Source organism: Mus caroli, chromosome 11 (genome assembly GCF_900094665.2).
Source record: "Mus caroli chromosome 11, CAROLI_EIJ_v1.1, whole genome shotgun sequence".
Taxonomy (NCBI): domain Eukaryota; kingdom Metazoa; phylum Chordata; class Mammalia; order Rodentia; family Muridae; genus Mus; species Mus caroli.
This window is the reverse complement of record NC_034580.1, coordinates 113,013,177-113,035,018: the sequence shown is the minus strand read 5'-3', so window position 1 is coordinate 113,035,018 and position 21,842 is coordinate 113,013,177. Positions and strand designations below refer to the sequence as shown.

Here is a 21,842-nt window from a genome sequence, read left to right as displayed (position 1 = left end):
GGTCTGCTGGAAGAGCAGCAAGTGCTCTTTACCACGGTCTCAATCGACAGAAGCAATAGTCATGATTCACACACACACACGCGCACGCACACACACACACAAGTATGTTTTGTGTTTCTGAGACAGGGTCTTACATAGCTCAAGCTAGACTTGAACATATCTGCGTAGCCAAAGTTGGTCTTGAACTAACTCCTTGATCTGCCTACCTCTAATTCATTTTACTTAAAATAAATTGTGTGTGTGTGTGTGTGTGTAGTGGGAGTGGGGTGCACATTCCATGGCATACATGTGAGGGTCAAAGGACAATTTGTGGAGGTCGGTTCTCTCCTTCCACCACAAGGAACTCTAGGGTTGAACTCAGGTCATCAGGCTCCGTGCAAATGCTAGTGCAGGCCATCTTCTCAGCCCCAGCCTCCATTTCTTCAATGTGGGTCTACACCAACATCCCTGGCTTGATTTTTCTGTTTACATATTTATATTCTCACTTTCTGAGACAGGGTATCACTATGTAGTCTAGGTTGGCCTTGAACTCACGAAGATTGGCCAGTCTCTGCCTCCTGAGTGCTATGTGTATGCACGTGCATCTTCACATGTGCACATGTGCCTGTGAGTGTGTGCGGGCCCCTGTCCCACAGAGACCAAAAGAGAGTGTTTGACCTCTGGAGCTAGAGCAATAGGCATTTGTGAGCTGAGTGAGCTAGGTACAAGAGCCAAACTCTAGCTCCTTCAAAGAGCAGCAGGCACTCCTAACTGCCAAGCTGCGCCATCTCTCCAGGCTCCTGATTTAAAAGGGAAGAGCAGAGCAGAGCAGAGCCCACATGCCTCTTTCAAATCTGTAGGTTGACCTCCACACAGGAGGAGGTGCCAACCGAGCCCAGCTGGAGATCCATAAAGGCCACTCTCAAAGCGTGCTCCTCCTTCCAGATTTTCTCTAGAAATTTCTCGGGAGGCTGAAGTGTTCTAAATGGGAAATGAAAACAAACCTCGTGTTCCAGATGACACAGTGACACACATGCGCATGCTCACACACACACACACACACACACACACACACACACACACACACCCCGCTCCCTGCTGAGTAAAAGCTGACACAGGATCTGTGGGGCACTTGGGTTTCTTGGTGTAGCCTTGGCTGTCCTGGAAATCATGCTGTAGACCAAGCTGGCCTCGAACTCAGAAATCTGCCTGCCTCTGCCTCCCAAGTGCTGGGATTAAAAGCATGTGCCACCACTGCCCAGCTAATGTCAACCATTTCTGACTGAAGTGGAGACTGTCATGAGGCGAGCAGCCCAGCCGTGTTAGCTGGGGCAGGTCTGGGCTCCTACTAAGGATGCCTCCCAAGCAGGCCTGACCTCTGCTAGGATCTGTGCTGGTCTTCAGGGGTCTCTTGTCCATCTGCCCCAGTGGGACAGAGTGCCAAGGTCAGGAGTCCTGAGGCACTGTCTGCCTGGCTCCTGTTTTTTTCTCCTGCTCTCTGAGACAGTGGGCGCAGACCCCAGGCCCTCAGAGCCTCAGTTTCCCCAGTGTGCGATAGGGCTGGAACTGGGCCATGAGTTCAGAGCAGGCCTGGAGAGGACTCACAGTTGGTCCGTTAGCTCATCTAATAGGCTGTGCCCTGGCAGGGGCGCTGGGGCAGCCGGGCTGAGCCAGGTAACACTGGCAAGCAGACTGTGCAAGCATCTTCGGATTGCAAATAAGCCTGTGCGAGACACGGGGGGGGGGGGGGGGGGACATGAGGAGACACTGGCCACTGACTTATAGAGTCATGGTGGGAGAGCTTCCAGGGCACAGGGCACCTTCAGGGATAGTGTGACTATAGCTGATCAGCTGACCTAGAGTCAGTGCTGATCCAACTCAAATCCTTTCACAAATACCTTGAAGCCTCGATAAAACAGAGATTAGTGAAGGTCCTCTGGGACTCCAGATATGCAGTCAACAGACACGGACCTAGCCATCGCTCCTGTGGAGACAGCCCCACACCTTTGAGACAACGAAGAGGCTGAGGATCAAGTGTGTGTGTTATACAGACAATACTGTGGGGTTCAGTGTGTGTCTTATACAGATGATGCTGTGGGGGTCCTCTCTATGCCTCCTGCACAGTGGGAAGCAGTGGCCTCAGGAAGCCCTTCAGTCTATCCTTGGGCCGGGGGGTTGGGGGGGTTGAGAAGCAAGCAATGGTCACACAGCTCAGCCCATGTCCCTGGCCAGCCTCTTCTCCCCCACCTACTGCTTGAGTCCTGGCTGGAAGCCCTGCTATGTTAGGAGTTTCACAGAAGTGGAACATTAAAGGCAGACACCGAAGAACCTGATGAGTATGGACTGGGTAAGTGGGTGGCCCAGGTCCCCAGTCAATGCTTCAGAGAGGTCTTGCCTTCCCCAGCTCCATTGAAGAGACTGTAGACCACCAGGACAGGCCCACGGCCTGATATCCCCAGCTTTCAGCCATGCTGAAGGGTGAGGCCCGACTCCCTTCAGTCTCCAGAACCTTCTAGAAGCATCTCTCCTAGTCTTCTCTGGCATCCACACTGGGCTGGGGCCTGTGTTTCTCTGTAGAACAATGGCTCTCAACTGTACTGATGCTGAGACCCTTTAATACAGGTCTTCATGCTGTGGCGACCCCCAACGGTAGAGATATTCGCATCGAGACCTCAGAACTGTAATTTTGCTACTGTTAGGGATCTTAGTGCAAATATCTGTGTTTTTTTGAAGGTCTTAGGCAACACTTGTGAAAGGTTCATTCGATTTCCAGATAGCTCCACAGCTGCAGGCTGAGATTTGGGGCTTTAGGAAGTACTAAGGTTATGGCCAGAGATGCAAGGATGTCCAGGCCAGAGAGAGAAGCTGCTGGCCAGCCACCCTGCTCTATTCCCTGTCCTGTGTTCTCTTGTTCAGCCTGCCACTGGGCACAGTCCCCATAAAGAGGCATGGTGCTGGCCCAGGCCTGGTGTCACACACCTTTACTCTCAGCACTCAGCAGAACTCACTCTGTGAGTTCGAGGACAGCCTGGTCGACAAAGTAGGTTCCAGGACAGCCAGGGATGTTACACAGTGAAACCCTATCTTGAATAACCAAAAAAAAAAAAAAAAAATAGAAGGCGTGGTACCAAGTTTTGCACCCATGCAGGTGGCTACAGGTAGATAACAACCCCCTATGGTGGAGGGAACAGGAGGAGGCAGTGCCTCTCTGTGGAAGTGCTTCTTTCCACGTTGTTCTCGCGCAGAGTTGAGGGGGTGGGTGGGTGGGTGGGTGGGAGGCAGGGACAGCTCAGCCTGTCTTCTGGTGGTGGCAGATATGGCCAACTTGACAGCTGACACAGCTCCAGCTATGTGTTCAAGGAATTTTCTGGTATGTTAGCTGAGGTGGGAAGACTGGCCCTGAACAAACATGGTACCGTCCCATGGGCGGGCCCTGGAACGCTGAAAAAGGAGAAAGCAGATTGCACACCAGCGAGCTTGTCTTTCTGCTTCCTGACTGGATGCAGATGCAAGAAGCGTGACCAGCTGCCTCACTGGCTGTGGCTCCTCACCATCACAGACTGCACCTGAAACTGTGAGCCCCTCAAACTGTGAGCCCCTCAAACTGTGAGCCCCTCAAACTGTGAGCCCCTCAAACTGTGAGCCCCAGTGAACCCTTCCTGCCTTAAGTCTTCTTTGTCAGACTTGTCACACCAAGGAAATTATACGCGCTCCCCATTGCACCTGCCACCCATCTAGATGCTGACAGGTGCTCCCACTGTCCCTCAGGGGAGGTCCAGACCTGGGCTCTGGCTGGGAGGCAGTCCAGGGGAATCACTGTCCAAGATGGTGCGGAGGAGGGGGAAATGTGAGCCTTTTAATCTTCATTGTATCTTGGCCTGACGGCCTGGGAGATCATCTGCCATACACAATCTATCAAACAAGGTTAATTCTCCCTCCTTTGCAGAGAGGCACTTGATGACAGTGGCTTCAGGTCATGACACAGACAGATCCATGATAACAGACTTAGGGGAAGTTTCGTTCTGGCTCACAGTTTTGGAATACCTCAATAGAGCCAGGACCACTTGAGCAGGCTCCCTTCGGGTGACAGACCCAGAAGCCACCCATCACAGGCATGAAGTGGGCCAGCCAGAGCAAGAATGGCAGAGCAAGGCAGCTAGCCTGGGCTTAAATTTCAGCTGTGGACTGACTACGCATTCGGTGATGGATGGTATGAGTTGGAGACAGAGCTTGGAAGACACAGGCAGCAGCTCTGACTCCTATCTCTAGCCAGGGCACAGCGGCCGCACTGGCTCTGTGGCACTGTCTGTGAGAGATCCTGATTGTCTCTTCCTGGGTAAGCCCAAGGTCAGGGTGGGCAGCAGCCCAGTCCGCCACTGTGAAGAAAGAACAGCCATGGGCAGTGTGTGGCAGTGAGGCGCAGCTCTAACTGGGGCAGCCGATCCCCTCCGGAATAACAAAAGCGAGGGACGGTTTAGTGGCTAGATGCCTTCACCCCCAGCTCCTGCCCTGCGTTGATGTCCTTGGCATGGCCACAGTGTGTCCTGGGGACAGCTCCTGCCCACAGGAGCGGGAGAAGAGAACCCTGTGTTCTCCCTTCAAGGCACAGTGACCTGGCTAAAGCTGGTGACTCACAGGGACAAACCCCACCAGCCTTGTTACAGGGTAATAAAGGAAACAGGCTCTGCACAAGGTGAACACACACTGTGTGCTAGAACTGCCACATGCCAGTCAGAGCAGGGGCTGCAAAGGCATACTTCCTAGTCACAATTAGCAGCCAGTTTGTGGTTTTGGGCTGTTTTTTAAGATGGGGTCTCACATAACCCGGGCTGGTCTCAAACTAGACATATAGATGAGAAAGACCCTGACAGTGTGGTCCTCCTGCCTCCTTCCAAGAGCTGGGATTGCAGCTATGAGTTGTACATGGCTTTACACGGTCCTAGGGACAGAACCCATGGACGCTCTGTCCTCTGAGCCACAAGCCTGGTCCCTTTCCTGTTTTAAAGAAGTGTTTGTGTGTGTCTGAAACAATTCAATATGGGTCATTTGGGGTTTTTTTGTTTGTTTGTTTTTAGATTTATTTATTTATTCATTATATGTAAGTACACTGTAGCTGTCCCCAGACACTCCAGAAGAGGGAGTCAGATCTCGTTACGGATGGTTGTTAGCCACCATGTGGTTGCTGGGATTTGAACTCCTGACCTTCGGAAGAGCAGTCGGGTGCTCTTACCCACTGAGCCATCTCACCAGCCCGGGTCATTTGTTTAGACGTTAATAGTCTACTCAGTTTATGAGAACTCCCTGCCCCGCAGCTCACGGCTCCCTGTTAACCATCTAGTCCTTATCAGTGCCTGGAGAATCCTTAGCTAGCCCCTCCCTGATGTGGCTCCACACTGACTTCTGGATGAGGAGCAGAGGGAAACGTGAGTTAAAACTTCCTATCACTAGCTGAGGATGGAGGCATACACTTTATCATCTGAGCAACTTGAGAGGCTGAGACAGGGGGACTGCTGTGAGTTTAAAGCTAGCCTGGTCTACATAGTGAGTTCCAGGCTAGTCTAAGTTAGAACGAGACCCTGTCCCAAAACAAAACAGAAGAGATTTTCCTACAGTTGCTTTATTATCTGATTCTGAACCCACAGTACACTCAGAGCATCACTGAACACAATGTTTGCATGTCCCTTACTATTATTTTAGGCCATTGTGGGTCATACCTGCCACCAAGAACGCCTCCCACTTCTCTTGTCTTAGCTTTGTAGCCAGGCTGGCTACCAGCCATTCAGTGCTCCAAGCAGGCACTGGCAGCTTCTCCAGAGGCCCTAGAAAGGCCCTGGGTGCAGGATTCCCATGTCAGGCCCGTGGCTAGCTTCACTGGGGCCCTTAGACCCCAAAGCCAGTTGCTGGCCATAAAGCATTCTGCTCACCTTCTCCCTGAGAAATCCTCTTTCCTTTGCTCCTAGCCTGAAGCTGTCATTCACACAAGCCAAGACTTTCTTGTTTAAACACTTAGATTGTGCGTGGTGTGTGTGTTCAGGGGCCCACGTACACGTCACAGTGTGTGAAGGTCAGGAGTTGGAGCCTCCTTCTGCTGTGTGTGTCCTGGCTCCCGTCCCTGCCCGGATGTCAGTCATGTGTCACCCTCCTCTTGGGATTCGGTTTTCCCTTGCTTTGTGCATCCTGCTGTCAGCCTGACTGGGAGCTCATTCATGCTCACGTTTCCCGAAAGTCTCTGAGACTCTGAGACTCTCCCATTTTATTGACTGATTATTTCAACTCCTACTGTTTCCGTGTCTATTTAAAATCTGGGGTAGGGGTGGGGTGAGAGAGAGCCAGGCATGGTAGTGCCTTTAATCCCCAGCGGGGAGGCAGAGGCAGGAGGATCTTGGCCAGCCTGGTCCACAAAGTGAGTTCCAGGACAGCTGGAGCCACACAGAGAAATCCTGTTTTAGAAAGACAAATAAACAAAAATTTGGTGTGTGTGTGACTTTTTTTTTTTTTTTTTTGGTTTTTTGAGACAGGGTTTCTCTGTGTAGCCCTAGCTGTCCTGGAACTCACTTTGTAGACCAGGCTGGCCTCGAACTCAGAAATCCGCCTGCCTCTGCCTCCTGAGTGTTGGGATTAAAGGCGTGATGTGTGTGTGTGTGATTTTTGAATCAGGGTCTCATGCTGCCTCTAACTCACAATGTAGCCAAGAATGACCTTGAACCCCCACACCCTCTTGCTTCGCCAGTGCTGGGCCTGTTTTCTGTGGTGCTGTGGAGGGAACCCAGGGCTTCCAGCAGGCTAGGCCAGGCTTCTTTGGACTCACCCACAGCCCAGACCTAACATTCAGTTTGTAGTGTTGGGTCACGGCTTGGCGGATGTTACTGCATGAGCGTCCTTTGTCTTCAGTTTCGGTGGTACAGAGGTAAGACAATCTGTTCCCAGAGCTGCCCGGCGGCCACCCACACCTGTGGCTTCTCGGTGTGCAGCAGGTCAGGTCGGCCAGTCTGCCCTGCCCCAGATCTACCCAGCAAGACCCTGGGCTGCAGCATCTTCCAGACCACCTCTGCTTTCTCCTCAGAGTCTACACGGGTTTTGTGACCACTGGTCTGTCCAAGAGATGGTTGTTTTGGACATTCTAAGATAACTTACTGCCTAGTTTTATGGTAGAGTGATGGGCACAGGAGCTATTACTGTGGGGAAGAAATACAGCAAACCCTGTCACTTTAGTGTTTTGGGGCATAGGACTCAACACTCCAACTGTTGTAGGCTCAACCCTTGCAGCATTTATGTGGGGATGCCATTGCTGTCTTCCCAGAATGCCTAACTCTCCAAGTCTTTGGTTTCCAGTTTTAAAATTTTCATTTATTTGCATGTGCCTGTGTATATGCCATGCATGCGCATGGAGGACCGAGGAGAGCCTGAGGTCCCCACGGTGGAACGCTGGTCCTTAGGCTTGGCGGTGAGCACCGTACCCGCTTAGCCACCCTGCCAAAGCCCTCGCTTTTCAAGCAGAACTGAGCCTAGTTGGTTTGCTTTGTGACGTTGATGAGAATAACTCTCCTGGTACTTGAGAGCTGCAGGTGCCCCAAGGTTTAGGTTTGGTCAGAGTTCTCCAAGGATCTGGCATCAAAGAAAACATGGGGCTGGTGGTAATGGTGGCACACACCTGTAATACCAGCACTTGGGAGGCAGAGGCAGGATATTGAGTTTCAAGCCAGCCCAGCCTGAGTGAGTTCTAGGATAGCCTGGGCTACATGCCAAAACCCTGTCAACAGAAACATGGCATCATTCAGGATGAACACACGTTAGCGATCTGGACTAGTTAGGGCATGCCACTCCAGGGTGGTCATATCTGAATAGTCCTGACAGAACTTTGGGTTAGATGCAATTAAGCCTTGCGTGTTCTTAGGCCGACTCTCATTTCCACCAAAATGTGACCCTGGAGCCAAGGCTAGGAAAGAAAAGACAGGCTTGCCTTGACCAACCTTAAGTCTTTCCTCAGGTCGCAAGTTCAGCAGGATGCATCAGATGGGGTGTCTGGCCATACCCCAGCCTTACTGCTTGGGGCAAAAGCCCTGCAGGGTTCACACGCCAGGCAATGAGGCATGCTTGGGAGTCTCTTGCTTTCTACATGATCAGACCCCCAGATGTGCCTAAGGGCAGATCAAGGATGACGACTGTCCTTCCCTTTAGGAGGTTCTGACCTTGCACCCTGGCAAGACCGTGATGACCTTCCCCCTCCCAGACCTGTGCCCTGTTGTCCTGGGCTCTGTTGCCTCTGCAGACCCCAGAAACAAGAGAGCCAAGATGAGGTCACTCTAGCCTCCCCAGGTCCACACCTGCTTACTGTCCTGAATTCCAGAGTCACCTGCTTGGAGAAATCTATTTTACTATTAAGTAATACAATGATACCGAGAGCCAGGCTGTGAGGCGGGGTTTTGGCACGTAGCCCAGGCTATCCTAGAACTCACTCTGCAGCACATGTCTGATGTGCTGAGCTGCACAGCAGGACTTCGAGAGGCACAGGGTGACTGCTGGCCATCCACTCAGCCGCTTGGCCTCCCCTTGCCTTTGGGCACGGGCAGCTTCCCCTCTCAATCTCTACTCGTCCTCGGGGCCACCCAAGAAGAAAAGGACACTCTTTCTTAAACAGTTCACATTTATTATTGTAACAATAAAAAAATCTTTTAAAGACTATCAGTATTGTATTACCAAGAGTGAGGTAATATGTTTACAAAACATTTACAGAATCTGATATGCAAAGAATGGATTCAGGAAGGAGAATGGGTTAAGACACTAGAAACAGGGAGAGCCCAGAGTGAGGGAGCAGCATGTTAGGAGGTGCTGGGCACTGGGAGGAGCAGCCCCGTGTGTGAGCCACATGGTCACCTGGTAGCCAGCCTCCCCTCACAGGGCAGCCAGTGCCCTGTGGCTTGGGGAAGCTGAGGGCCTGTGAGTGTGCAGTTGTGTGCTTTGAGCTCTTAAAGATGCTCTCAGCTCTGGGGGGCTCAACAGTGCCACTTCGGCATGGACTTAAGGGGAACAGCTCTTCAGCCTGGGACATGGCTGCGACTCAGATAGGTCTACAAACATCTCTGGGCTCATGTGGGCTGTCGAGTGAAGCGCTTTCTTGGAGGATGTCAGCAAAATCGCCATCTGGGACATGGAGAAAGGGAGAGGGGAAGGGAGAGAGAAGAGAGAAAGAGCAGGGGCATCTTCAGGTCCTTTCACTCGGAGCTGGGAAGCCCTGACTGGAAGCAGCATGGACGCGGTAGCACAGCCCTGCTGTGCTGTGTACAAGCGCTCCCACAGACAGGAAATGCATGGCAGTGGGCCAGAAAGGCCACCAAACAGAGGCTCAAGCACGGCTCAGGGTGCCAGGAGCCAGGGGGCTCATTGGCCAAGCCAGGCTGCTGTGTCGGCTCTCCTCATGCTTGCTGACATGCCACAGTCTCTCCATAGCTCTCACCGCACAGCCAGCCACCCAGCGCCTCAGAGCAGCGTCTACACAGGCGTCCACTCCCGCCATACACACTCATGGCCACGCGGATTTGGCACACATCTTTAGACACTGTTACCACACACACAAGTAGATCCTGGGCCCCCCTCCTCTGGAGATCAGCCACCTGCAACTTCTAGACAGCTCGCTAAGAAGCAGCTTTCCCCATAAAAGCCATAAAGCGAGGATCTGCTCCAACAGCAGGCTCTGGGAAGTCAAGATCAGGAAAAAAAAAAAAAAAAAAGAAGAAGAAAAAAGGCAAACTAGCCCCAGCCTCTGACCTGCTTCTATGAAAAGCAGACAGAACAAGTGCAGCTCTGCAGCCCCTCCCCAGCTATACCCCACTCCCTCATGCACACACACAGCACCTACACACATACCCAACATCCACTCACATGCCAAAGGCCACTGCAAGCCATGCACCCCCCTGGAGAGCATTGCTAGAGTTTGCACTGCCACACTTCTAAAGGCAAGTGTGACCTACTGCTTCCAAACACCCTGCTGAGAGCTGAGGACCCTGGGTGCTAGGACTGAGGATCCTGGGTGCTGGGAAGACTGAGGACTCTGGGTGCTGCTGGGAGGACTGAAGACCCTGGGTGCTAAGGGCTGAGAACCCAGGGTGCTACGGGCTGAGGACCCTAGGTTCTGAGAGGACTGAAGACCCTGGGTGCTAAGGGCACAGAGCCGCCCTCCTGCAGAAGGAAAGGCAGCACTCAGCAGAGGGAAAGAATCCTCCCCACCCCCTCCACCAAGTTCACGGACAGAAAAATTTTGCTCTGAAAAATATCCAAAGATTTGAAGAGGAGGAGAGAGAAAGCAATGTTTAATGATGGCGGTGGTGTCAGGATTCAGGAGGAGCCCTGGCAGCCCCTCCTGGGCTGCAGTGTCTGCTCAGGATCAGGCTGGCTCTGACCCAGCACTGGGTGCTCCTCAGGCTGCCAAGTCCTTAGCGGAAAGGGACCTCAAGAGCTGTCCTGGATCCACAGGCCACCTCCACTAACAGGGAGCCGAGAGGACTCCACTGCAGCTTAAGGGCTGCCTGCTGCAGCTTTGGTTCCGTGGAGGAGGAGGAGGTGGCGAGTCTCTGCAGGGTGTCACACAAGTCATTCACTAGTGGACAAGGTGGAGTTTGTTGGAAACATTTTTTGCATCGACAACTGAGACCAGTCAGTCTCTTACTGTAGATAAACTACTTTTCTGTCGAGAGCCCTTGTGCTCTGGTTTGATTTTGTGCACGCTGTATACAAAATCTATGGCTATTGAGTTAAAGTTAGGGGTAGAGTTAAAACTACCTCTCAGGATGGTCTGGGGACCAGGTGACTAGTGACCATCTGCAGATCTAGCTGCTATCTAGAGGGAGGAGTCTGCACATCCAGGGGTGGGCGGAGTCTGCACATCCTGGGGTGGGCGGAGCACAGCAGCCGGGGCGCCCGCCCTCCGCGCAGGCGCAGGCTTCGCGGCACTACCTGGAAATCATGGAGCTGGATTGCGACTGGCTGGAGGAGGTGGTGGCGGCACTGAGCTGTGAGAACCCGCTGTGGCTAGATTCCAGGCTGGTCATGGAGCCTCTGCAGATGTAATCAACAAAGAACTAGGAGTGAGGAGCTGCTCTGAGCCGCCCCAGCATCTCTATCTGGCTCCTCCCCCATCGGCCCTTGTAAAGTTGGGACAGGACATGAGAATCAATGGAGGAATCCTTAGTTTGCCCCGCAGGTGACACTGCACTTAGCAAGTGCTACACTCCCTTTCCTATGGAGAGCTGCAGGCAGTGAACAAGTAGTCCCTGCTGCCAGAGCCTCCCTCTCAGGCACAAACCTGAAATCTTCAGAGCCGATCACTTCTGTGTAGTACATCACTTTGCACTTGTGGGAGGAGACCTGCAGGGAGGCCAGCACGTCGTCCACTCGGGGTAGGTTGGTGGCAGCGCATGCTGGCATGGTGTGGAATTTCCACTGTAGGATGTAGAAGCCTGGCCACCTGGTCACATGGGACCCCTGCAACAGTGAACAGCAGCAACTCAGGACATTCCACCAAGGGGAGGGGTGTCCTGAGCCAACAGCCTAATGATGGATGCCCTTCCACCCACTGAGGCAGCCTGTGCTATTGGCTGTCTCCACCCACTGAGGCAGCCTGTGCCAGGTCTGTCAGGTGTTGGGAAGGCAGCATGCACCTTGTCTACCACCTTCAGCAACCTGCAGCCTCTAGAGAGCACTAGGCTGAAAGTGCCTGGCCAGGTGGGAGCTGTCAGGAGGGCCTGTCTCTCTGACAGAGCCGGCTAGGTCAGGGAGCAGCCTCTCTGCCACTCCCTCCTGTCACCTTCCTAGCACACCGGGCAATCTGTTCCAATGACTTCTTCCATTCTGGTTTAAAGATCCAGAAGCAGAGCCAGCTTTTACGATGGGAAGACTCCCTCTACACTGCGTCACAGACCGCATGCACTGGCAGCTGGCTTCTGAAAACCTCAGCTGGAGGACAGCGGGCAGCCACTGTGGTCAGAGGCATTGCAGGAGGAAAAGAAGTAAGTGGGCATTCAGTGCCAGACGTGTGCCGGTGCCAGCATACAGAGAGAGAGCCACAGGGGCCAACAGGAACCCTCGCAGTATAGAGCTGTCATGGGTTTTAGCAAGAGCTGGCAGTGCCCTCTGCACGTTCCCCTCTTGCTTCTGTCTGTGTGACTTCCCTCTGGAGGCAAAGCCTAGTTCCCTGTCACCTGTCACTTGGGTGCACGTGTACTTCTGGGGAAACCCACACTTTACTAAGGTCTCGAGATTCTCCTGCCTCTGTGCCCTGGGGCATCCTGAGTCTTTCTGGCACTAGGCAGACCACCTGTGCCATTCTCCTGGTGGCAGAAGCCACATGGGCTAGAGGGCCAGATACAGCCTTCTCAGGACAGAGTCTGCAGCAGTGCTGGCTGGCAGGCTTACCTGCACGCTCTCTCCTTCTTTGCATATTAGAGGAGACTCCACCATGCTATAGTCCCGGCCCAGCTGCCAGACTTTGTCTATCAGCTGCACGTTATTCCCTCCTGGGGAAGTGATGCTGTGAGCCCCCAGCGAGTCCTTCTTGGGTGGCTGGGGGGACCTCTTGGAGTGATAAATGTTAAAGACGATGTCCCCTTTGCACACATCAAAATCCCAGGTGATCACTGAGGAGGCGTCCACAATCTGAATGAGAATCTGGAGAAAGAGATCTGGTCAGCAACCAATCTGAGGCACAAGGCCTGGCAGCGAGTGCTGGGGCAGGAATGGGCTCTCTGGGGGCTCTCTGGCTCAGATGTGTGAGCTGGCAGAGAGTAGGAGAGATCACATGGGCACTTCTCTTTGCCACAGGTCACTCAGTCATCTAGATGCCCACCTGCCAACGTATCCAGCACTCTATCAAACAGTGTTCCTGACCGCTAGCAACCGGAGAGCCTCCTTACTTCCCAACAAGTCAAAAAAGCATGGACGGGAGACTCAGTGAACTGCCTCAGGCTGGGAGCACCAAGGTGGCACAAACCGAAGGGTGGGCAGAGTGCAGAGTGCGGTGCTAGCTGCCACACAAGGTGCTGAGGGGAACGGATGCACACAAGTGGGTGGTGAGATCAGCTGTGTCCTGGGGTGACTGCCAGGGATGCAGAGTGTCAATCCCAAACCTGGAATTTATCCTGCATCACCTCAAGTGTCCAAGAGGGACAGAGCAGGTCTGTGAGGAGGATGTGTGTGTGAGGAGGGTGTGAGGCCACACTGCAGGAATGGCTGTGCAGTCCACTGCCTTGTCTCCCCTAACCCTTCCATGACCTCTGAAGGGCATAACAGCAGATCCAAGAGCCACAATGGCCCCTCTCAGAGCAGGAGGTGCACTAAAGGATGGATGCAGCACGTTCCCTTCATCAGAGCCGCTCCCCACAGGCAGACCTGGCCAGGACCTTGGCCCCTGTGCTGACAGACCTGGGACTCCGACATCAGCCTCCAGCCTGGGCAGCAGCCTCTGGTGGGCACTTTACTTATCCCCCAAGGCAGAATGTCGCTTTCACTGTTCCAACAATGACTCACAGGAAACACGACAAGCCCTGAGCCTTGCAACAAGATAAACCTGACAGCTGCCTAATAAACAGTGAGCCAGGGCCCCTCCACCCCAGCCTACCTAAAGGCCCCTACAAAAGGAATGAAGGAGTGAGTCTTGGGACAAAGGTCCAAGGTTCCCTGCACTGGACTGGACAATGAGAGAGGGAGGGAGGGAGGCAGACACACAGGACCTGTGCCTGTCTGTTCTCAGCATAGCCCCAGGCCCACTCTTCAGCCTGCCTCTATGTACCTGCAGCTCTTGGGGGAGACACACCAGTTATGGAAATTGCAGGCAGCTGAACCCAGGTTGCCACTGCAGAAAGTCATCCAGGAGCCAGCCGCACTGACGGACGGGCCCGTTCTGTCTAAAGCACTGCCTCCCACCAGGAACACTGAGCAACACAGCTGCCCCAGAGCAGAGCGAGGCAAAGGGTGAGCCAGCAATGTCACGCCACATGGACAGGCTAGAGGACGCGTCAAACAGGGCCACTGCAGCTGCTGCACCTGCCACCACACCCAGGTCGGCAGAAGGGAAACAAGAGGGCTCAGCTCTCCTCCTTCCACCAGACCGACAAACAGCAGCAAAGACAGAAACACAAATGACCAGACGGGTGGGTGAAATGTGTTCCATAAAGCTATCCAACTAAATGCAGGAACGGGAAACACCCCTCCCCAGCAAGCCACACTCTGGGTCAGGTCCAGGGAACAGCATCAATGGGCTAATCTGCTTTCAAAGTGCTCTGGGAAGACAGGCAGCCCTACCCTTCGGTGTTGCCACTGACTGACTGACATCAGTACCAACTGAACCTAAAGAACAAAACCAGAAAAAGAAGCCAAGGCCCCGGAGGGAAGCCCTGCATGCCAGGTGGTGGGGAGGGGGTCTCTCCCATGGAAGAGGCCGCAAGGTGGGCACCTCATGTGGAGCTCCTTTGAACACGCTGGCAGACTGGTAGATGGTCTCCGTCCAGAGCTTCAGGTCTTCATTTTCCAGCTCCTCTGCAGTCCTGTACAGGGATTTGGGGACCAATCCACCCTCTGGCACGTCACACTAGAAAGGCAAACACGGCTGTGAGAGCTGCGCAGAGGCCAGACCGCCGCTCACCCCATACCCAGGAGTAGCTGAGAAGACAGAACACTGGCAACGTTATCTATCAGTCTACAGTACTTAGCAAAGTATTTGTAAAGCCCACTTAAACACACGTGTTTTCACTCTGAATAAATGAGAACAAGCTGAGGCTGGTTTACCACAGGATTCACACTAATAACCATGAGATACGGAGCTCAATTACTAAGATGACCTACAAGAGAATTAACAGAACCCATACTGCCCTGCAGGACAGTCAGTCCATTCGCTTTATTCCTTAGCCACAGAAACTACCATCTCTCTGTGGGTGCAGCCCAGCAGCACAGGGCTGCCCGAAATGCACGAGGCTCTCGGTTTTATCAGCACCAGAAAAAAGAAGGAAGAAATTATAACCAAGATAAAATAAAGCAAACTTCCGATGTAACCCAGGCCTAAGGATTAATGAATCAGCTGAAGGTTAACAAGGGACTATTTCTTTTGAATTTACTTGAAAAAGCTACGCTGAATTAGAATTTATTCTTACTATACATTTTTTTTTATTTAAAATATTTATTTATTTATTATATGTAAGTACACTGTAGCTGTCTTCAGACACCCCAAGAGGAGGGCATCAGATCTCATTACGGATGGTTGTGAGCCACCATGTGGTTGCTGGGATTTGAACTCATGACCTTCAGAAGAGCAATCGGCACTCTTAACCACTGAGCCATCTCTCCAGCCCCACTATACATTTTCTAATTGACCTAAATAAAACAAACTCACCTTCAGGTGCATAAAATCTAAGTACCCCCTAGATTATCAACCTAGAAGCCACTCCACAGAAAGGACCAGAGGGCTGTGAGTTCAGGGTCAGCCTGGCTACATCCCTGCAGTCACTAAAGTCACAAACACTGGCATGGAACAGGCTTGCCAGTGAAGCCTGCAATCAGCACTCAGAGTACAGAGACCAGAGGGCTGTGAGTTCAGGGTCAGCCTGGTTACATACTGAGACTGCGTCTGTCTTAAGGAAGACAGACCAACCAACCAAGCAAGCAAGCAACCAACACCAGGCTGGCCAGGAAGTTAACAGACCTGAGAAGGCCTCCTCTTGACTCTGAGCCATCGGAGCACTGGCGGACACCAACGGGAGACGCGAGGAACAGTTGTGAGTCCCTCCCCCCTCAGTCTTTGTCATAACTGCCTGGGATGCGCGCTTCCCCTTGACAGCAGGCAAGGGTGCCGCAGCCCACCTGTGCGCTAACCTTGCTCCTGATGACTTGCTCCCTGTACTGCATCTTCAATCTCCTCATTGAAATCAAGCCCACCTCTTCTGTTTCCCAGCGCACACCCCTCAGAAGACCAATAGTACCATCAAGTGAGACTAGATCGCCTGCTAAGGACCTTGACTCCCTGCTGCTTGCACTCCTACTGTGTGCTGTGAGCCTCCAGTCCCTGAATCCTCCTGTCAAGCCGCTAGGCACGAGCCTGCATGTCCCAGCATCAGACTCCTGCACCGCAGCAAAGGGTCTGCAAGCAGAGCACTCTGGCTACCTATCTATCCATCACCTCACTTCTTTTTTTTGTTTTGTTTTGTGTTTTTTTTTTAAGATTTGTTTATTTATTATATGTAAGTACACTGTAACTATCTTCAGACACCCCAGAAGAGGGGGTCAGATCTCACTATAGATGGTTGTGAGCCACCATGTGGTTGCTGGGAATTGAACTCAGGACCTCTGGAAGAGCACCTAGTGCTCTTAACCACTGAGCCATCTCTCCAGCCCCATCACCTCACTTCTTAAACCCCAAATCTACAAACAGAGAAGCCCCTCTTCTGCTTTCCAACTTTGAACATTCCGTCTGTTTACTTAAGTCTAGGAGAAATCCGCCTTGGAGACAAGGCAACAACGCCTTGCAAGTGTCCTTAAAGATGAGGTGTAGGTCACAGAACTGTGAGGCCCTGCTCTGGATCCCTAGCACCTCTGTAAATGCTGAGTGGGCAGAGGAGCCTACCTGTAATTCCACTTCATGAGACCCAGAGGGAAGGATCCTGGAGCAAGCTGGCTATGTGGACTCACCTCATTAGTGAGTCCTGGGTTCAAATGAGAGACTTTGCCCCGAATAACAAGATGGAGACCAACAGTCAACCTTGGGCCTATACACTTACACACATGCATGCGTGCACACATGTATGCACACACTCATGCGCATAGACACACACACACACCACACGTGCGTATACACGAAAACACACGCATGTGCACCCCCCGAATCATGTAAAAAGCCATAGTTGTGAAACGTGTAACTCCTGATGCAGTAGAGATGTGAGTCGCACAATGCTGTGTGAATAAAGAAAGCTGTGCTTTGCTCGGCCCCATAACAAATCCTCCCAAGTGTTAATGCAAATGTGCATCATCAACAAAGTCCCCAGGGGCTCAGCCGCGTCAGCCCAGGGCCCACATGTGGATCTGATGAAATAAAGCCAACCAACGGGTCACAACCCTTTCATGCAAACCATGTGCCGTGTGCACCTTCTTGCCCATACATACCATGCACTCCCCACTCAGGAAATCGGGAATAATCTCTTTATCGATGTAATCCAGCAGGCCTCCTGGGCCCTGGTAGTCATTTCCTGCATAAATGAGGAACTTCCTTCTGGTGTTGTCATCAATAAATGGACTAACCTGCAAGTGAGCAGACACAAGAGTAACTTCATCTGGGGAGCTGTGAGCTTCAGAGACTAAGCCTGCGTGTGACACCATGTGTGGGTGAGGTGACAGGTGACAGCTAGCATATGCTCTGTGAGTCTACTGCCTGAGCACTGAGGCCTCAGGAAAGCCTTGCTCTATCTCTATGTGTTTGTCTGCTCTCTCCTGCTCAGCTGAGACTGCAGTGGGAGATGTGAACTGAGTATGCCCTGCTGGCTACAGAACAACATCTAAACCCACCAGCGTCCAGAGGACAGGGAAGACCCTGGGGGCTCGGAGGATGAGGAGGCGACCCAGCGTCTCCGGGTAGTTGGCCTCCACCACCTCGATGATTCGCAGCAAGGCTTTGACCCCTGGTCTCCACAGATGGCGCATGTTCAGCCCTTCAAGGTCCACCAAGCAGGTCCACGAACTGCAAGTTATAGGAAGACATGGGTTTTTCTTTAAATGGATTTAATTTTCTTCTTTTGATATAAAAGTCATTTACAGCCATTCCCAAATATACCAGTTTTAAAAAATTAAAGTGCTATAACCCCTTATTTATATCTATGTGTATGAAATACAGAGGCTCAAGAGAATAGGAACAACACCTGAAGTACAAGATGAAGTCCAGACAGACTACAAACTGCTGAAATCCCAGTGCTCAGGAGTTCAAGGACAGCCTGGGCTAATGAGACCCTAGCTCTGAAACTCCAACTACACAACTAAAGAGCCCCTCAGACCTGCTCAGTGCTGAGCAAGCTGGTGCTACCTCCCTGACCTGTTGCCAAAGCAGACAGCAGGCATTGATGGCCTCAGGTGTGAGCTGCGGTAACTGTGATAGCCACAGGCCTAGCACGGCCTCAGGAATCAGTAGGACAAGCAGCTGTGAGCAGGGGCCCTGCACACCCTGGCCTGGCAGAACCGACGCCGTTCAGCCTGAGTCATGCCCACTTTATTTGACATGGGGTCTCTGGTGACTTAGGCTGGCCTTGAACCGTGCGTTGTGACAATGACCTTGAGCTCGTCCTCCTCCTGTCTCTGTCTCTCAAGCGTGGGAATCACAGCCTGAGCCACTGTGCCTGGCTTTTCTTTTCTAAAAGGTTTTCTCTGGCCATTTCACAACAGCATTCCACAATTAGAAAAGACCTGGGGGTTGGGGGAGTGAAACAAAGCCCACAGGAATTCACCTGCAGTCTGGCTCCCAGGGCCATGCAGACTGGTACATCAGGCTGACAAATACAAACCCTGCCATTGACCTCAGCGCTTGCTTTTCAACCTTTACATGTGTTTACATGTGGTAAACGGTAACCATCAGGCGGTGGGGCCAGCAGCAACGGAAGGAAGCTGATTTAGCTCCTGTTCTTTACCTGCTGGAGAGAGCCAAGGCCACCCACCTGATTGGCCGGCCGAAGACCTTGGTGTTTTCCTCGCATCGTCTCAGGCCTTCTTCGTTTATGGAAAGAACCTGTAAGCAAAGGCCGTGACAGCAAGGGTCAGTCCCAGAAGGCAAAGGTGACATCAGACTCCACAGAGGGGAATTAAGGCAAGATGACAGGTGCACATGGGACCTCAAGCACTGTCCTCACACACACCCCACACAGCAACAACAAACATTTCCCTTACAGAGAATAGACAGGAGCAGCCACAGCAGACAAAGCAGGTGGCCCTAAGAAAGTGGCAGTTCAAGTCACCTGGGCACTGATTGATATGGGGGTGTTTGCAGAACAAGCTCGTTTGGGACAGTAGGAGGGGGGAGAGAGAGAGAGACTGAACGTGCGCGAGTGCACGCGTGTGTGTGTCCCCTCCTAAGAAGCCCTTATGTAGAGCACATCTCCCCAAGGGTGGAGCACTACACATTTGTCTGAGTAGCCTGCTGTGGTGCCTAGTCCTGCTGGCAACAAAAACAAGGCCAGCCTCCAGCCTTGCACTCCCAGCTGAGCACGTACGTATCGCAGTAGGGCCTCCTCTCCGAGAGCTCGCACCAAGCCTTTGGTGTCCATCTGGCCCAGCCTAAGCACATACAGCGGCCGTCCATCTGCAAGCGAAGGCAAGGAGGAAGCTGTGGTGAGTGGAAGGACAGATCTCTAAGAGCCCTCATAAGAGGCTAAGGAAGCTCCCCTGTGCTTGAGATACACATAGGGTTCTGGCCTACTCTGAGGAAGACTGGCTTCTGTGTCAGGATGGTCTGGTAGGGCAGCACCTTCACAGATACAGAAGCTATTAGCTGACAGCAAGCCACGGGCCCCGGGGCTCGAGCTATTGCCGGGCCAGGCCGAGGGGGACTGAAGTGGGGTGCAGCCTATCTGGCTCCCCAGCCTGTTTGAACATGGGTGCTGCTAAGCTCAGTGCTCACTACAGGGGACATCATTTCTATGAGTACACAGTTTTGGTTGTTTAATTCTAAAATAATTTTCCCATAAATTATTTAAAAATTGTTGTCAAGATCTTTAAAGCCAGCCTTCCTCCCCAAGGATGTACACTGGAGACCCTGAAGTCCCACAGCCAGCCCTGCCGCCCGGCTCACTGTAGAGCCTGTGATGACCCCACCCAAGTAGAGAGGCTCTTGGCCCACAGCACCTCCTGCAGAAGTGGTCCCGGACCCTGGCCAGGCTGGAGGGGTAGCACCGAGATCAGCCTCCTCAGCACACTAGTCTGCTGTGCCTGGGACTCTCGGCTGCCTCCTGCAGAACTCCCCACTGAAGCCCAGGACCTCACTGTGGATTTCTGGCTGGCTTACAACTTGCTAGGTAGATGAGGCCAACCTTGACCTTACAGAAACCCCCTCCCTCTGCTCAAGGGGTGGAGTAGAAACAGTAGCCACCACACCTAGCTCTTCTGACAGTTAGTAAAACCCATCTGTCAATCTTCTGTTTGACACAGTCTCACCTATAACTCTAGCTCTATTGTCCAGAATGGCTTCAAGATCCGTCTGTCTCCTAAATGCTGATTAGAGAAATGAGCTAACACAGCAGGTCTGTCAATATCTTACTACACACTCAGTGTTAGTTTCCTCAACTAGACTTAAAACAGAAGACAAGGCACCTGTCCCCCGTTCCCATGCCTGGCTGCTCAGGCTTGGGTGTGAATGGGCATCAAGAAGAGTCTTGCCAGCCAGTCACGTGGTGGGAAGGCCCCGCCCACTGTCGCTGCAGGGCTTCAGACAGCCTGCAGCGCTGTGAGCATGCTCAGGTTCACCTACCTTTATCATGGTGATGCCAGCCCCCAGCGTAGTAGTCCAGAAGGACCTGGGGCGGAGTCCAAGTGTCCAGGATGTAATCCACCTGGTGCTGCTTCCGCCAGGTTAGAGACTGACACATGATCTCTCTGGCCTTGTCAATATTAAAATCCCGGGCGCGCAGGAACCGAAGGATATGCTCGTCCTTTGGGATCTAGGAGAACAAAGGCTTTAAGGGACCTGGAGTGACTGGGCAAGAGGTCAAACCCTGACCTAACCCCGCCAACAGTGAGCTGCACTGATCATGTCACTGAGAGGCCATGCTCCTAGGTTGGCGCATTGTGGGGCACAGCGCTTTCCCATGCACAAGACCCAGGGTCCATCCCTTGCCAGAAAACTCGCCCCAGGAGTCATTTTAATAAAGCTACAATAATCTGGAGAACGATGTTCACAAAGTTAAAACCTAGGAGTGCTGGGATAACAATCCCGACCGCTCTGTTTTCAACCCAGCCAAGTCTGGTCTGGAGGAGGCAGGCAAACTGGTCTCTGTGTTTGTTTGGCTATTTTGGAGACAGGGTGTCACTATGAAGCTCTGGAGAGAACTTACTAGGTAGACCCGCCTGCCTCTGCCTTAACTAAGGGCAGACAGACACCACCACACCTGGCTGCAAACAGACTTAAACTTCCTGCCTCAGTCCTACACCCTGGCAGCAAGTTCATTTTTCGGCACACAGTACACTTCAGATGCTGGTGTGGACATGATGGCGGTGCTACACACCAGAATATTCTCTAGGATCCACTGCCGTCAATCCACAGGAAGCTTGCCCGAGTGAAGAACAGAGCTGGGACTGTGTTCCCAACCTGCTCCGGGCCACACACCCAGGAATGAGGGCAGTGAGGGCTTCAGGAGAGCAGGAAGTGAGTGGGAGCCATGCCTCTCAGGCCCCTCCTGGCCGTCTGAGGTGAAGCAGTACTGCCGAGTTGGCATCAACCATTGGAAAAGAACAAAAGTCATGCGGAAGTGAGAGTGTGGGTGAGGAAGGAGGGTGGCACACACATCATCCCAACACTTGGGTGGCTGACACAAAAGGATCAAAAGTTTTCAAGTATTTGGGGCTGAGATGCAGGTCAGTAGTTATAAATGCAAGCAAAATACCCATAAACATAAAATAATTAAAAGGTTTTTTTTTGAAGGTTTGCAGCTGGGAGAGTAAGACTCTCCCAGAAAAGAAAGGGGGAGCTGAAGAGATTGCTCAGCCATCAGATCACCAGCTGCTCTTCCAGAAGACCCAGGTTCAATTCCCAGCTCTCACAGGGCTGTTCACACCCATCTGTAACTCCAGTCCCGGGGACTATAATGCCCTCTTCTGGCCTCTGCAAACACTGCATGCACATGGCATGCATGTAG

General features: G+C 52.5%; 1 protein-coding gene across 2 annotated transcripts in view; it reads right to left on the bottom strand.

The window, feature by feature from the left end:
* Positions 1–8,605: 8,605 nt before the first annotated feature.
* The window catches only part of Sec14l1 (SEC14 like lipid binding 1), a 45,831-nt gene continuing 32,594 nt past the window's right edge, over positions 8,606–21,842 (bottom strand). The window contains exons 8-17 of one of the 2 annotated variants that reach the window (XM_021176546.2): positions 20,459–20,648; positions 19,206–19,294; positions 18,654–18,724; positions 17,518–17,689; positions 17,119–17,253; positions 14,423–14,557; positions 12,388–12,639; positions 11,279–11,457; positions 10,930–11,031; positions 8,606–10,573 (exon numbers count right to left, since the gene is read on the bottom strand). In XM_021176546.2, the coding sequence (XP_021032205.1) occupies positions 10,567–10,573; positions 10,930–11,031; positions 11,279–11,457; positions 12,388–12,639; positions 14,423–14,557; positions 17,119–17,253; positions 17,518–17,689; positions 18,654–18,724; positions 19,206–19,294; positions 20,459–20,648 (1,332 nt within the window). In that variant the 3' untranslated portion in view covers positions 8,606–10,566. The remainder of the gene's footprint in view (positions 10,574–10,929; positions 11,032–11,278; positions 11,458–12,387; positions 12,640–14,422; positions 14,558–17,118; positions 17,254–17,517; positions 17,690–18,653; positions 18,725–19,205; positions 19,295–20,458; positions 20,649–21,842) is intronic. The other variant, XM_021176545.2, reaches the window with a different exon arrangement.